The sequence below is a fragment of the Phocoena sinus genome, chromosome X (genome assembly GCF_008692025.1).
Source record: "Phocoena sinus isolate mPhoSin1 chromosome X, mPhoSin1.pri, whole genome shotgun sequence".
Lineage (NCBI taxonomy): Eukaryota > Metazoa > Chordata > Mammalia > Artiodactyla > Phocoenidae > Phocoena > Phocoena sinus.
In genome coordinates this window covers 88,426,910-88,442,271 of record NC_045784.1, presented here as the reverse complement: position 1 = coordinate 88,442,271, position 15,362 = coordinate 88,426,910, and the positions used below count along the sequence as shown (strand labels likewise).

General features: G+C 39.8%; 1 protein-coding gene across 1 annotated transcript; it reads left to right on the top strand.

The window, feature by feature from the left end:
- Nucleotides 1–14,127: 14,127 nt before the first annotated feature.
- On the top strand, nucleotides 14,128–14,733 carry RAB9B (RAB9B, member RAS oncogene family). Its single transcript, XM_032620625.1, has one exon. The coding sequence runs from the start codon at nucleotides 14,128–14,130 to the stop codon at nucleotides 14,731–14,733; it is 606 nt and encodes a 201-aa protein (XP_032476516.1).
- Nucleotides 14,734–15,362: the final 629 nt, after the last annotated feature.

Genomic DNA, 15,362 nt, shown 5'->3' with positions numbered 1-15,362 from the left:
CTCTGTATGACACTCTCTAGGTCTATCCACGTCTCTACAAATAACCCAATTTTGTTTCTTTTTATGGCTGAGTAATATTCCATTGTATATATGTACCACGTCTTCTCTATCCATTCCTCTGTTGGTGGACATTTAGGAACAATTCTCATAGAGCACCTGTTGAGCATTAGTGGAAGACTTCAGACACCTAAAAGGACAAGAAAAATCCCCTCACAACTGGGTAGGATGAAAGAAAGAAGGAACAAAGGAAAGAGGAATAAAAAAAGGGACCAGCAACCCTGGTGGGAAGCTGAAATTGAGGGGAGGTCTCTAGACTCAGAAAAACTCCCTCATGGTTGGGAAAACAGCTGAGACAGAAAAGAACCTTTGGGGGAATCAAAGGAGAATGCAGCAGAAGGTCTGTGGAAGGCAGGACAAAGTAAGAACTGCACACATGGTCTACACTGCAACTCTGTGCATTCCAGCCTGAGTCATGAGTCGCCCGCTGTGGAGGGGGTTTGGGTGCTGGAAAGTGGGGTTTGGAACGTGGACAGAGGGAGCGAACACCTGTTGGCTGTGAAAAGACAGCGTGAAGGGACGGGAGTAAGGAGCTCCACAACCAGGAAAGTTTGTGGAAAAAGTGCGAGACCCCATAGAAGAAAGGCGTCATTGTTGAGTGGCATGCAAGGGGTGGGGCCACTATCACACTGCTTTCTTTAAGAAAAGTGAGTGACTTCCCTGGTGGTCCAGTGGTTAAGAATCTGCCTTCTAATGCAGGGGACGCGGGTTCAGTCCCTAGTCGGGGAACTAAGATCCCACATGCCGCAGAGCAACTAAGCCCGGGCACTGCAACTACTGAGCATGTAGACCACAACTAGATAGCCTGTGTGCAGCAACTACAGAGCCCACGCGCTATGGAGCCAGTGCACCACAATGAGGATCCCGCCTGCTGCAACGAAGATCCTGCCTGCCGCAACTAAGACCCAACACAACCAAAAGTAAAATAAATAAATAAATATTTTAAAAGAAAGAAAAGTGAGTAACCTTACTTTGGATGTTTTACATTAGCCAACACAATTTTCAAAACATTAACTTTTACACAAACCATCATGTTATGACTTACACATTCATCTGAACAATGTTTTGCAGCATTTGCAATAACTATAAGGCAACAGAGCTGTAATGATACAGCACAGAGATACTGAACATTGTATTCACTTTGATTTTTTTCTTTTGCTGACAAGTAATCTATTTTTAGAAGCTACTACCATCATCAAAGGAGGAACTTGTATTTCTGATTTTATTTTTCTTTCAATTAAGAGAGACTTCTACAAAACCTATCTGCCGTCTCTGAGGTCAGAACTAGCACCAAAATAAGGAGAGTTAGAGGTTGCAGATTTCATCATTTCACAAGAAAGAACTTTCTAGCAAAGTAAACTGTCTAAATAATGGAATGGGCTGCTTGTGAAGTCAGTATTCAGAGGCTGAATGACCACAAGTCAGAGAGCTGTCAAAGGAATTCCTGTAGTAGGTGAGAGGCTAGAAAAAGTTCAGGGTTCCTAAATACTTGTACATGGGCCAGCTTATCACAATCCCCTAGGGAACTTGTTATAAACATACATTTGTGGGCCCCACCACAGAGATTTCAAAGTCAGGGACTTGAAATCTATAGTTTTGATAAATCCTCTATGTGATTTTAAAGTGCAGCTAAGTTTGGAAATCAGTGGATTCAATCAGTCACTCTAAAAGCCCTGCCAAAACCATAAGTCTATATATTGAATTCTGAAGGTACCGGGGGAAGTGGGTTTTATATTAAAGGGGAACTTCAAAGAGTAGAAAGGCTTCAGTGAATGGACAAGATGTAGGATACTATCCTTAATTTTTCAGGTTCCAGAAACTTGAAAGGAGACTGATACATGCTATTCAAACTCATGGTGGCCATGTGCCAATTTATCCACTTACAATGGATAAATTGTAAACTTACAAAATTTCCATATGGATTTTAGGAACAGCTTATAAATATCTGCAAAGACACTAGCTGGAATTCTGGTAGGGACTGCACTGAATCTGTAGGTCAATTTGGAGAGTATTGCCATCTTAATAATATTAAGTCTTCTGATCCACAAACATGGGATGTCTTTCCATTTATTTAGATCTTTTTAATTTCTTTCAACATTTTGTTGTTTTAAGAGTATAAGTTTTGCACTTCTTTTTATAATTACTACTAAATATTTTGGTTTTGATATCATTATAAATAAAATTTTCAGATTCTCCTTGCAATTTATTTATTGAAAAAACCATGCTGTTTTCTGTGGAGTTCCCCTTCCCAACCTCCCAACTCTAAACTCAAGTCTTACATGTTCTTGCTTACATTCTTGTGATGTTATTTAACATCTTTGTCCTTTTTCTTAAAAATTCATAGTTATATCTAGAGGTTTGATCGGATTCAAATTTTACATTTTTAGCAAAATACTTCATAGGCACTGCTTTGTTTTTCCATTAAGAGTCAGATGATATTTGGTTATTACTCTTGTAATGTTAGCAGACTTTGATGATCATTGCCTATATCCATTAATTCACTAGCCATTGTAAAATTCTATCATTCCTTCTGAATTTATTAGGTGGAAATCTTCTACTGAAACATTCTCCTCATGAATTATTTGGTTACACAGAGAAAGAATGTATATAAGAAAGGCAGGTTAAATGTTCAGTTCATTATTTTATTTACCAGTTTTAAAATAATGAGCTAGTTTCATAACTTTCTCCAAGTTGACAAATTACATTTTTAAGTGTCATCATGAATTCATGTATTGAAACATATTTGATATATTTCAATCCATTGTAGTTATTGTGTTTTCTGATGTTCAGATTGCTTCGTGTTTGGCTAGTGAGACTCTCTTCAGTTTGGCTCCTAAGTCCTTTTGACACAGCCCTAGTAGTGTATCTGTATAGGGAAAAAGCCAATCATAAGTCCAAGCTATTATCTGTGTTTCTGACAAATCAGCTATAAAACAGAGGTTCCCATGACCTCCTCCCCATTGAATTTTATTATTTGCTAGAGTGGCTCACAGATCTCAGGGAGACACTTAAGTTTACCAGTTTATTTGAGGATATGATAAAGGATACAGTAAACAGTCAGATGAAGAGCTACATAGGGCGAGGTCTGGGAGGTTCCCAGTGGAGGAGCTTCTGTGCCTGTGGAGCTGGGGTGCATCACTCTCCCAGTATGTGGATGTGTTCGCCAACCTGGAAGATCTCCAAACCCCATAATTTGGGGTATTTTTATGGAGGCTTCCTCACATAGGCATGATCAGTTATTAACTCTATTTCCAGCCCCTCTCCTCTCTCTACAGAAGTGGAGGATGGGGATGAAATTCCAAGTTTCTAGTTAAGGCTTGGTCTTTCTGGAGATCAGCCCCCATCCAGGAGCCATGCAAGAACCCACCCAGAGTTGCCTCCTTAGAACAAAAGATACTCCAATCACTCAGGAAATTCTTAGGGATTTAGGAGCCTTGTCATGAACTGGGGTCAAAGACCAAATATTAGAACAAAAGATAGCATTCTTATCACTCCGGAATTTACAAGCATTTCAGGGGCTCTGTGCCAGAAACTGGGGGTAGAGACCAATACATATATTTTCTATTATCTTGGGGCTCCATAGTTTCTTTGCTATCTGGTGTGACAAGATATTCCAGATTCATCTTGGACATATCTTGCCACAGACCTAGAATCAGCCATTTCTCTAAGAAACTTTGATTCCTTTTACTGGGAAATGATATTTAGAATCTCAGTCTGGGCACTAGAGGTGCTCTTTGGTACTTGGATTTTCACTGTTTTGAACTGTTTTCAGTGAACAGAGCTTGAAAATACATGCATTTTTAAAATAATAAAACTGAGTTCATACTGATGTTTTCAATAATTGGATTATCTTCAGAGATCTTTCCTTCAGGCTATGGAAAATCTTGCAAAGCATCCCTATTCCACAAGATTATTCACATATCAAGTGATAAAAAATTATTGTGCCACCAGAACAAATGACTGGCTTTTGGACAATGATAGGTAAATATTGACAAATTCTTACTGCCTAATTTCCTTTTTACAAATATGTGCTACTATATTTTCTGAATAGAATATCAGATGGTCCCATAAATATTATTGTAAATGTGGGAACAACAGAAGAAAATACTCAAAATCAGAATTATCTGGATATATGGCATGTATAGTTGCCATGTAAATACTCTAGGCCAAGGATGCCAAACACATTGCCTCATCCATGGTAGCCACCACTAACTAATCACTCTTTTCTACTGAGCTAGATGTGCCTTAGAATTTTCACAGCACAAGTCTCCAGGAAGCCACTATAAATTAATCTGAGTGGCCAAGCAAGATGACATATACTACCATCCACGTTTAAGGCAAGCCAATGTTCTTTTATCACATTACAACTTTGTACAGTTAAGACAGCAGTTGCCAAATTGGGTTCTGAGGTATACTAGTCCTGTTGACAGATGTTCAATAAACAAAAGGAATTTGTGGTCACAGAAGTTTGTTTTTTAAAAAGTGCTTTCTTCACTGCAAGATTCCAAGAGTCTTTAATGTTCTAATATGCATTGTGATTCTCCAGGAAAGGAAATAGTATACAGTGTTTATGAATTTATTTGAACCCTTCATGGAACTCTTTTTTTCATAAGCATCTTATGAACATGAAATCAGGCTTTTCTTTTATATTAATCACATTCAAATTATGTCTTCTTTAAGCCCAGATCAATGTATTTAAAACTGAATTAGGATTGGGGGCTTTTGGACATAATAGATTTCATACACTGAATGCTTATTTTTGCATGTGTGTGTCACTCTCCAAAGGTAACCTTTTCTCCAGTACCTAGAGACAATTTTGGTTTAGTCTCCAACCTACTGACTACAGTATGATTCTAGCTTTGGTAGAAAAGTGGTGTGTGGGTGTGTGTGGAGGTGTGTGTGTGTGTGTGTGTGTGTGTGTGTGTGTGTGTAACTGTGTTACAAGGATAGGATTATATTATTTCATTATGTATGGAAGCATTATTGATGGAGGGCATGGTTTGACAGATCTCAATGATGGATCATTTAGAATAGTCCAGTCCAAGAGCCACAAAACCTACAGCTGGTATTTTGAAACTTTGAGCTATCCACCTTGTGCTGTTCCCTCCTAACTAGTGGTAGTCATGTTGCTTCTATTCTACGCGGATGGTAGTTGCTTTTCAAGTAGCCTCTAGAGACTCTTTTAATATAGGATTTGTTTAGGAGCCTTTGGGCTATCATAGGATTTTGCTTAATCCTAAGGATTAATTAATTAATCCCTAAGGATTCCAACATTCTGCAAATATGTAATGCTTTCAGCAGTTATGAGCTTCTGACTACAGAACTGGGTATCTAAGCCTAGAAATTAAAAGGCCCTTAAAACTTGCAAATAGGTTTGGGGAGATTCTCAGAGATGACTAAACTGTTAGAAAATAGCATCTATGAGAAAAGGACAAAAAAATCTAAATTCACATAAAGATGAGACTCTAATTTGAAGGACTGTTATTTTGAGCAGTTCACAAAGCAGTTCAATACAGTGCAGAAAGAAAACATTGGAACATCAACATGTTTGGTTTTTTGTCATTCTTTTAAAATTTCTGTGTTGGAGTATTTTCAATGTATATGTATTATAATGTATATATAAAATAGATATGCACAGTAGGACATGTATAAAATCTATAAATACATATATGGGGGCCCATGCTCAAAAGTTTTCTTTTATCACAGATAAGAATGTGTGAGTAAAAAATTTCTTTAAAGGATTATGTGTATTTCTTCTCCAACAGAAGAGTGTTTTAGTGTGTTTGTGTAGAGGGCAGGACTGGTTTAAGTAGGAGCACATTCATATTCAACAAATATTTTCTGAGCATGTCCTATGTAACAAGCATTGTCCTAGGCTCTGCAGATATGGTGGTGAATCTAAACAGTCACAGTCCTTGACTTTATAGTGCATTATAGTATAGTGGAGGAAGGCAGTTATCAAGCAAATAATCATACATTTAAATATCTCATCATAAAGACAAGCTACAGAATGGGAGAAAATATTTGCAAATGATATGACCAATAAGGGGTTAATATCCAAAATATATAAACAGCTCATACAATTCAACATCAAAAAATCAAACAACCCAATCCAAAAATGGGCAGAAGACCTGAATAGATATTTTTCCAAACACAATCAGGTAGCCAACAGGCACATGAAAAGATGCTCAACATCACTAATCATCAGAGAAATGCAAATTAAAATCACAACAAAATATCACCTCACACCTGTCAGAATGGCTATCATCAAAATGAACACAAATGACGAATATTGGAGAGGATGTGGAGAAAAGGGAACCCTCGTCCATTGTTGGTGAGAATGTAAATTGGTACAACCACTGTGAAAAACAGTATGGAGATTTCTCAAAAAACTAAAAATAGAACTATCATATGACCCAGCAATTCCACTCCTGGGCACATATCCAAAAAGAACAGAAAACACTAATTCAAAAAGATGCACACACCCCAATGTTCATAGCAACATTATTTACAATTGCCAAGATATGGAAGCAACCTAAGTGTAAGTGTCCATCAACAGATGAATGGACAAACAAGATGTGGTGTGTATATATATATATATATATATATATATATATATATATATATATATATAGGAATACTACTCAGCCATAAAAAAGAGTGAAATTTTGCCATTCGGAACAACATAGATGGACTTGGAGGGTATTATGCTAAGTGAAATAAGTCAGACAGAAAAAGACAAATACCGTATGATATCACTTATATGTGGAATCTAAAAAATAAAACCAACCAGTGAATATAATAAAAAAAAAAAAAGCAGACTCACAAAGAGAACAAACTAGTGGTTACCAGTGGGGAGAGGGAAGAAGGAAGCAGCAAGATGGGGGTAAGGGATTAAGAGGTACAAACTATTATGTATAAAATAAGCTACAAGGATATATTTTACAACACGGGAAATTTAACCAATATTTTATAATAACTATAAATGGAGTATAACCTTTAAAATTGTGAATCACTATGTTGTACACCTGTAACTTATACAATATTGTATATCAACTATACTTCAATTAAATTTTTTTTAATTAAAAATTGTTAAAATAAATATCTCATCATAAACTGCTAAGTATTACAAAGAAAAATACAGCAGGCTATATAGGAGGCTACAAGAGAATAAATTGGGGCACTTACTCTATTCTGGGGTTGAGGTTACCCTGAGAAAGTGACATTTAAGCTAGGGTTTATGGAATTCACTGAGTGGTTGACTTGGGAAGAGGCAGAAAGAGCATGGCCTAGGTAGAGGGAGGGTGCATGAGGGCCGTGAGGGGGCACGTGGAGAGTGAGGCGTAGTGCCACTTTAGGGACGGGTTATCAGACAGCAGGGAAGCTTCAAAGATGAATCTGCCTGACAGAGATGGAGTGCAGGCTAAATGACCCCAGGAGCTCCACCCTCCTTTGATTTCGGGGGAAAAAAATCAGGAATTAGTTGGAGGAACCAGAGGGGCACAGGAGACAAAAAGAAATGACTGGTTGGGTGGCTAGGCACAATTGGAACATTGCATTCTACCCCAGCAACATTTCTGGGAACCTCAGGTAATGCTCTTAGGATGGCCCTCTAGAACGGTAACCTGTAAGGGTAAACGTCAGTGTGTCTTCTATGCCTGAGCTACAGATGTGAACCTTTCCTTTTGGATTGCCGCGAGAATTTCATGAGCAATAGCCAGCTAGAGGGCCTAGTAATGTGTCATGATCATGTGTTTCCCTGAGTTATTTTAAACAAGAGTGTGTATGTGCTATCCTCTTGGCAAAAGCAGAGGGTTTGGAGGTAGGATAAATGAGGTAGGTCGAAGAGTAATTGCCAGAAATGGGGCTGTGGCTACAGAGGAGCTAAGTGGGAGAGCAATATTTGACGGTCCATTGTCGCTGTGCCTACTGATCTGCGAGGGGAGAGGAGGAGGACAAAGGAGACCAGGGTTGGACACTGATCATGAAAGAAGTGTGAGCGAGCCAGGGAGCGCTCTCGAAGCGCGAGGGCGGGAGGCGTCTACCCCGGGTCCCTGGCGCTGAAAAGGGGGCGCGAGGAGGCGGTGCGGGCCCCGCCCCCTCCCCGGGCGGGCGCGGGCGCGGGCGCGAGACGCTGTGCGGCGGCAGCAGCGGGCGCGAGCGGCAGCTGTTAGGCCACCTAGGTCCAAGCTGCACTTGTCGCCTCGTTGAGGACGAGGAGGCGGCAGGAGCAGTGACGGTGTCGCCGAAGAGCCGGACTGCCGGCACGCAGAGCTGACCGGCCTGGCCCCCGCGGCCCTCTCCCGCCTCTCTCCCATTGTGTTGGGTAAGGTGCCGGTGCGGGGGCAGCGAGAGTGGCTTAGCGGCCGGAGGACGCGGGAGGTCAGAAGGTGGGAGGCCCGGGGGCAGAGGAAGAGAAGGAGGTCTGGGTGAGCCCCCGGGGGCAGTTGCACCTTGGGAAAGGGGCCTAGGCGCCGCGGGGTCGGAGTTGGGGGGTGGGTAGGTGACGGTGGAGGGGGGCGTTGCTGAGTAATCAAGAGCAGCTGCCAAAGCCCGGCAGAGAGGCGCAGGGCTCTGTGGGGAGCGGGTGTGGCTCAGTGCGCATGCGCCACAACCGCTGGTTCTCAGAGCTGGGGGCGAGGTGAGACAACCTGGGTCCGAGGTAGTTGGAACTATGCGTGACATATCACTTTCTGGGTCCCCGATGCTAACAGTACCCCTATCATGGAGATGCCAGCATTCCCAGCCTCCTAAGGAAGCTTCATTTCCCTGTACCCTGCTCACTTGATGTCACCCAAACCTTACCTATTCGTCTCCAGGAGGTCTACTCAGGGAGTGGCCTGTGGACAGTGCCAAATTGCTATCTAGTGTGCCTTCGGGCTCATAGCCCCAGAGCTGTCGTTGTGAGGAGTGAAAGGTTGGAGGTGAAATTCCACATTGGACCCTTCTAGTTGCATGTAGGATATAAATATGGGCATAAATGTAGGAATATGCATGACAGCTGTGGCATGACAGCTGTGGCATTTGCACTCAGAGTATGGATGTAGCTGATAACTTGTTAGCTCTACAAAATGAATCCAGTGCGTCAGAGGGCTTCCCTGCTACGGAACCCTCCCCCATCCCCAGCCCCACGCATCAGGTTGTATTGGAAACAATCTACACCATTTAAGGTAGAGGGTCTCAAAATCCAATCGTTTCTTATTTGTATTGTTTTTACGTAGATTAAAGAAAGCCCCACCCAGTTCTCCAGTGCAGTATTTCCAAATATTGTTCCAGGAATCAACAGCGAGTTGAAGAGCCTCAACCGGTGCGTTACCATAAGATGGGCTTTCCCCACAGCTCTAACTATGGCTCCTCGCCTGTGCAGATTGCCACCAGGGCCACTCTCACCCACTGCCTAGCCCTCCCCTGTTTCTCTTCCCCCACCCTTAGCCCTGCAGTACACATCCCTCTCAAAACTTGCTCCCAAACAATCTGCACTATGGATTTGAGCATCATTCTACCCATGGCAACCAAACTGGTGTTGCCAGTTTGCTTTTCTTTCTCTTCATTATCACACTAAAATGTACTATTTTCGAAGGTTCAACCTCCTTCTTATCATTGTACTGCCTCCTCCCTCACCTCCATCCCCACCCCCAAGCATCCCCAACTAAATACAGTAATTTTAATAAACCTGTGTGGGTGCAGACACAGCAAATTCAGAAAGTTTCAAGTGTGTTGAAGAACAAAGAAAGCTAGGGAGTATCAGTTTCTAATTCACCTTACTGTCCAAGACGTAGACCCTAATTGGGGAAAAAAAGTGAATAGACTATCCTTAGAGAATGATTGTTACTCTGTTTTGGGGAGTGGGGTAGGAAAGGGGAATGGCATCTCTGGGATATTTGAATCATTTAAAGCCAGATCTTTCTCTGAATAGGATCAAAATTAGAATAAACATTTTAGTCCAAATCATAACCTGATATGGGATCCTTAAGGGATGCATAAGGGAGTTGACTTTCCTATTAAATGTACTTAGGTTTATCAAAGAATTCCTTTGCCTGCTTAATGCTATCTTCTTTTAGGTTTTGATTTAAATTTGGCATATTTTGGGGGAGAAAAAAATTGCCTGGTTTGCTTTTGTACTGTGCTAGTTCTTTTTAATTTAAGTATGTACTAAAGGATATCACGCTCAAATGGGGATGATGATGATGATACTGATGGGGATGCCAGCAGCCACTGTAAACATAATGTGGAGATAATTATTCTGCTCTTGTTTTTGGTGCGAGTGGAAAAATTTATATATTTATTTTTTAAATGTGAAGGGAGATGAAGGGAAACTGGAGCATTTCCACTGGCTTTCAACAGGTGGAATTCCTGTTAAGTCCCATCTAGAAAGTGATCCAGATAAGTCCATAACTTTTGCTCTTTAGTCACCTTGTAAATAATAATATTTGGATATCTTACAGAACTGTGGATCTGTTGTACCTGTGCATCAATTCAGAGGCATTAGTTCTGGGTACTTACCTAATTAATAAACAAATATTTATTGATTATCCATATGGAGGACTCTGGTGCTGCATGAAGGGGCTTCAAAGACACATACAAACAAGGGCCTTATGATCCAGGAATTTAGAATTTGGTTGTGCAGGAAAAAAAGATTTTGTTAACAAAATAAGACAGTATAATGATACTATTTCAACTGTAAACTATGAGATCTGAAGCTTATATGTGAATTTATAAACTCCTTGAGGGTAAGACCTTGCCTTAAACATGTGTGATTTCCAACAGGGTCTACATTCAGTGGGTGCTCAAGCGATGAAGCTTTACAAAGTAGATTAGGTAGGGAGAAACTAGAGGCAGGGAGAGAAGAGCCAGGAAGCTTTCACAGTAGATTAGATACAAGGAGATGTGGACCAAAATGAGGATGGTAGCAGAAGACTGGAAAAGGATATTGCAAAGAAAAGTCATCAGGATTTAGTGACTGAAAGCAAGGAGACAAGCCTAACTGTATTCATTTTTACCTCCAGCAAATAAATGGGAGTTGGAGAGAGCAGAAGAAAGTGTAGGGTCACCTGAGTAAGGACACAGCACACAATAGGCACTCAACTGTTTTCTCAAGCATCAATTGCAGGATTGGACAAGAAGACCCTTAAGGTCCCTCCAATGCTGAGATTCTGTAGTATATGCAAATGCTCAAAACTGTTGGGGAACAAGGCATTCTCAGATATGGAAGAAAGAGAAAAGGAAGAATTGTTATCCTCCCACTGGCAGGTGCTTTCTGAGAAAGGTTAATATTGAGTCACAAGGCCCCCACCAGTGAATGAAAGGAGGTGGAGAGCAAGAGGAACAAAAATCCCAAACTAAAAATTTCAATAAATGCTTACAAATCCTTGCAAACTTCATAAGTTGTTTCCTCCCAAATCCTGTGAGTTAAGTAGGGCAGGCATTACCAGCTCTATTTTTATATAGGAATAAACACAGCAAGATTAAGGAACCTGTCCAAGTTCATAAAATCAATGAATGGGAAAGCAGTGATGAAGACTGTCCTGATTGCTGCCAGCCCAGTGCACTTGACACTGAACGGCATTGTTCTTCCCTGGTATAGACCCTATGCACCCAGAAGTTATGTGTGCACATGACCAAATAGGGGATGCACGAGCAACAGCAGCAATATCTCAGATAGTTATTAATACTTCATTATTCCTGGAGCCGAGTATTTGGTTTCCATATTCACTCAGTTCTTGACCCTTCATTTGCATTTATCCGCAGCAGCCGGGAAAGTAGAGTTAGCCGTTTAATGATATGGACACCTGTTTGCTAGGAACTTAAGGAAGTTCACTTGGCATGGGCACGTAATACTGTCAATATTGTGCCCAAGTTTGTACTTCCTTCAAGTGAGAGTTCAAGAGTTCTGCTCTGTAAAATTATCCTACAGACCAATATAAAAAAGAAGTGTGCTAACACTTGGTTCATCTCCATTTAAAGAAATGTTTGGTACTTGAGCTAGTTCCAAAGACAGCAATTTGAGAGCAGAAGAAAAAACAGGACAAAAATCAGGAATTGTAGGAAACTTGAGAATTTTTTTAGAATAGATATAGACCAAGAAGGAGGATAAAACCTATCAGTTTAGAAGACATTATTTAAATTCATAATTACTGATTTAGATCTCTAATGAATCCCTTATTATATGCTTTTTCTACATTTGAAAAAAATAACATGAGATTGTTAAGCAGCAGAGATTTCTTAAAAGCTTCTTTATTCCTCAGTAAGAAAGAACACTCAGCAAATCTAGGAACTGTTTTTTTCTTTTTAGACCAGTACTCTTGATGCTGCTGAAATAAGACACTTGCCATAATTAACTATAATTATAAATGAAGTTGTGTTTGAATTTAATAAAGCCAGTTAAATGCTAAAACCTGTGTTCTAGACAGATGACTGATATTAATGAGTAAAATAATTAGCCAAGATTATATATTGTAAACAAGGAGTCCCCAAACATATTTTTTCTTCTCTGATCTTGTGGAATCAGTTGCAGAGACACCCTCAAGGCTGAGTGCATTAATAACTTTCTTAGAGATGGGAACATTGGTAGGTAGAAAGGTAAGGAGTTTCATCTCTGACTTAAAATTTCAACATATCTTAGACTCCTCTGTGCTTTCTCTTTCCTGAATATCATCTATTGTGAATATCATCTACTTTCTTTGATTTACTTTTACTTTGAATGGAAAGCTCAATAGAGAGACTATAAAACTTTAAAAAATCATATAAAGTACACTCAAGTTAGGACAAGTTAAAGTCCATGCAATAAAATTATTTTGTCCATGTTAGGTATTTGTAGTATTTGAACTCTCAAGTATATTTGTGAAAAGCATCCTCTGTAGGTAAGTTGAGGTTGATCTGTTTTTTTTTCCTGACTTGAGTATATTTATATATAGATAGCCTTAACTTTATTTTAAATAAATTTTTATAAATAATGTTTCCCAATCTGTTTTTTAGAATCCTAAAAAGAAAGAATATAGCAACAACAAGAAAAAGACTAAGATTGTGACAAAGACCCAACTGGGTACGTTTACATTTTATTCTCAACTAGGTAGGTATATATGTTATACGTTTTTATTTGATCATCATTGTTGATTTCCCACAATGGACCTCGTTTGAAAGAACCTAACAAAATCTAGTACAAGGTAGTTGTTCAGTAAACATTTGATCTTTTTATTTTAAGATGCAGTCTAGGTATTTCATGTATAGAATGTGGAGGTAACAAGAAGGATACTGTATAATTATTAGCTCTTTAGAGTTTATAGTATGTTTTCATTGGTGTTATTATGGAATTAGAACCTAAATCCAGAAATTAATAAGCTATTCAAGATTTTCTTCTTCAATGATAGCTGTTATAATGATACCAATCAACAGTCATCAACTTGAGTGCCATTGTTCCATGAAGGAAAGATTATGGAAGATCTTTTACTTGTGAGGGTATCCATATCAATTCAAGTATAATGGGGCAAATGCCTGAAGAAACCTGATCTTTTTCTCTTTTCCAAGTTCTGGGGTCCAATGTAACCCTAACCAAACTTCTACTAACAGAATCAAGATTCCAGCTTACACACCTTTCTCTCCTCAACGGTTCTTGGCTCCATCAGGAACAGACTTCAAACCCCTCTAATCAATTTCATACTCTTTGCCTCTTGTTTGGAACTGTCCAAACCAGAAGCTAATACGTTACACATTTGAGTAGCATTCCTGTTCTAGGCTTTCTCCCCTAGAATAGGGTCAGAACTGAACCAGATTACAGCACCATCTGCTAGTCCATTTATGCATGGCATTCAGCCATTTTCCTGGCACAGGCAAGATACTTCAGAAAAACAAGACATATTTTCTCCCTTATGGAAAAAGAGTTTTATTCCTTCTGCTGTACTATATCATTTAATGAGCATGAATTAAGAGAAGTTAAGTAATAAGGCCTTGTAATTCAGAGAAATTTACTATGAAGTTGATTTCAGTTTCAGGTTTAACTGTTTTCCCTTCTGCTTTTTCTTTTATTTTCAGGTTCTCTTGGTTATAAACTCTTCTCCATCTGGTGCTACAACAATGAGTGGGAAATCCCTGCTCTTAAAGGTCATTCTCTTGGGTGATGGTGGAGTTGGGAAAAGCTCGCTCATGAACCGTTATGTAACCAATAAATTTGACTCCCAGGCTTTTCACACCATAGGGGTAGAGTTCTTAAATCGAGATCTGGAGGTAGATGGACGTTTTGTAACTCTCCAGATCTGGGACACTGCAGGGCAGGAACGCTTCAAGAGCCTTAGGACACCCTTCTACAGGGGAGCAGACTGCTGCCTCTTGACTTTCAGCGTGGATGACCGGCAGAGCTTTGAGAACCTTGGTAATTGGCAGAAAGAATTCATCTACTACGCAGATGTGAAAGACCCTGAGCACTTCCCCTTTGTAGTTCTGGGTAACAAAGTAGACAAAGAGGATAGGCAAGTGACTACTGAGGAGGCACAGGCCTGGTGCATGGAGAATGGAGATTACCCTTATCTAGAAACTAGTGCCAAAGATGATACTAATGTGACAGTGGCCTTTGAAGAAGCTGTCAGGCAGGTGTTAGCTGTAGAGGAACAGCTGGAGCATTGTATGTTAGGTCACACTATTGACTTGAACAGTGGTTCCAAAGCAGGATCTTCATGCTGTTAAAAGTAGGAAGCCTTTTAAAAGTGTGCCCCAACTGGTCAGTCAGTAGTGTAAGAATAACTGTGCCCCTCTAAGACTGCACACACATACAAAAGGGTGAGAGATAAGGTTATGATTGTAAATCAGAACCTTTCAAATTGAAGTTGTAGAGCAATTAAAAAAAAAGCTTTATCAAGCCAAGTGTATTTTGCGTGATTTCTGCTATTTCCTTCTTGTGTCTTTCAGGACATTTCAGAAAGCTTTAGTTCTGAAAGATATAGATATTTTTCAAATCACAGTTTAAACTTAGAACCCAGCCGCATGAAGGAGTTAAAGAGCTACAGCTATCCCTTAAAGCATTCCATTAATCAGCTAACAAATGTCACCATCAACTCTTGCCAAGCAGTTTCTGACATGTCTGCCAAAGGGGAAAAAAATAAGACTCTGAGTCGTATTACATTAAAGATTATTATGCAAACTAGGATGTCCTTATCTTGAATTATAAAGAGGTTGTAATGATTAGGAATGCAAAAGTATAATGACGTACACTGCCTTGTTTAAATCCCTATGTATGGTTTGCTCCCATCTGAGCTTTTCAAAAAATACCATCTCAATAAGAGATACACTAATGACAATGGAGATTTATTATACTC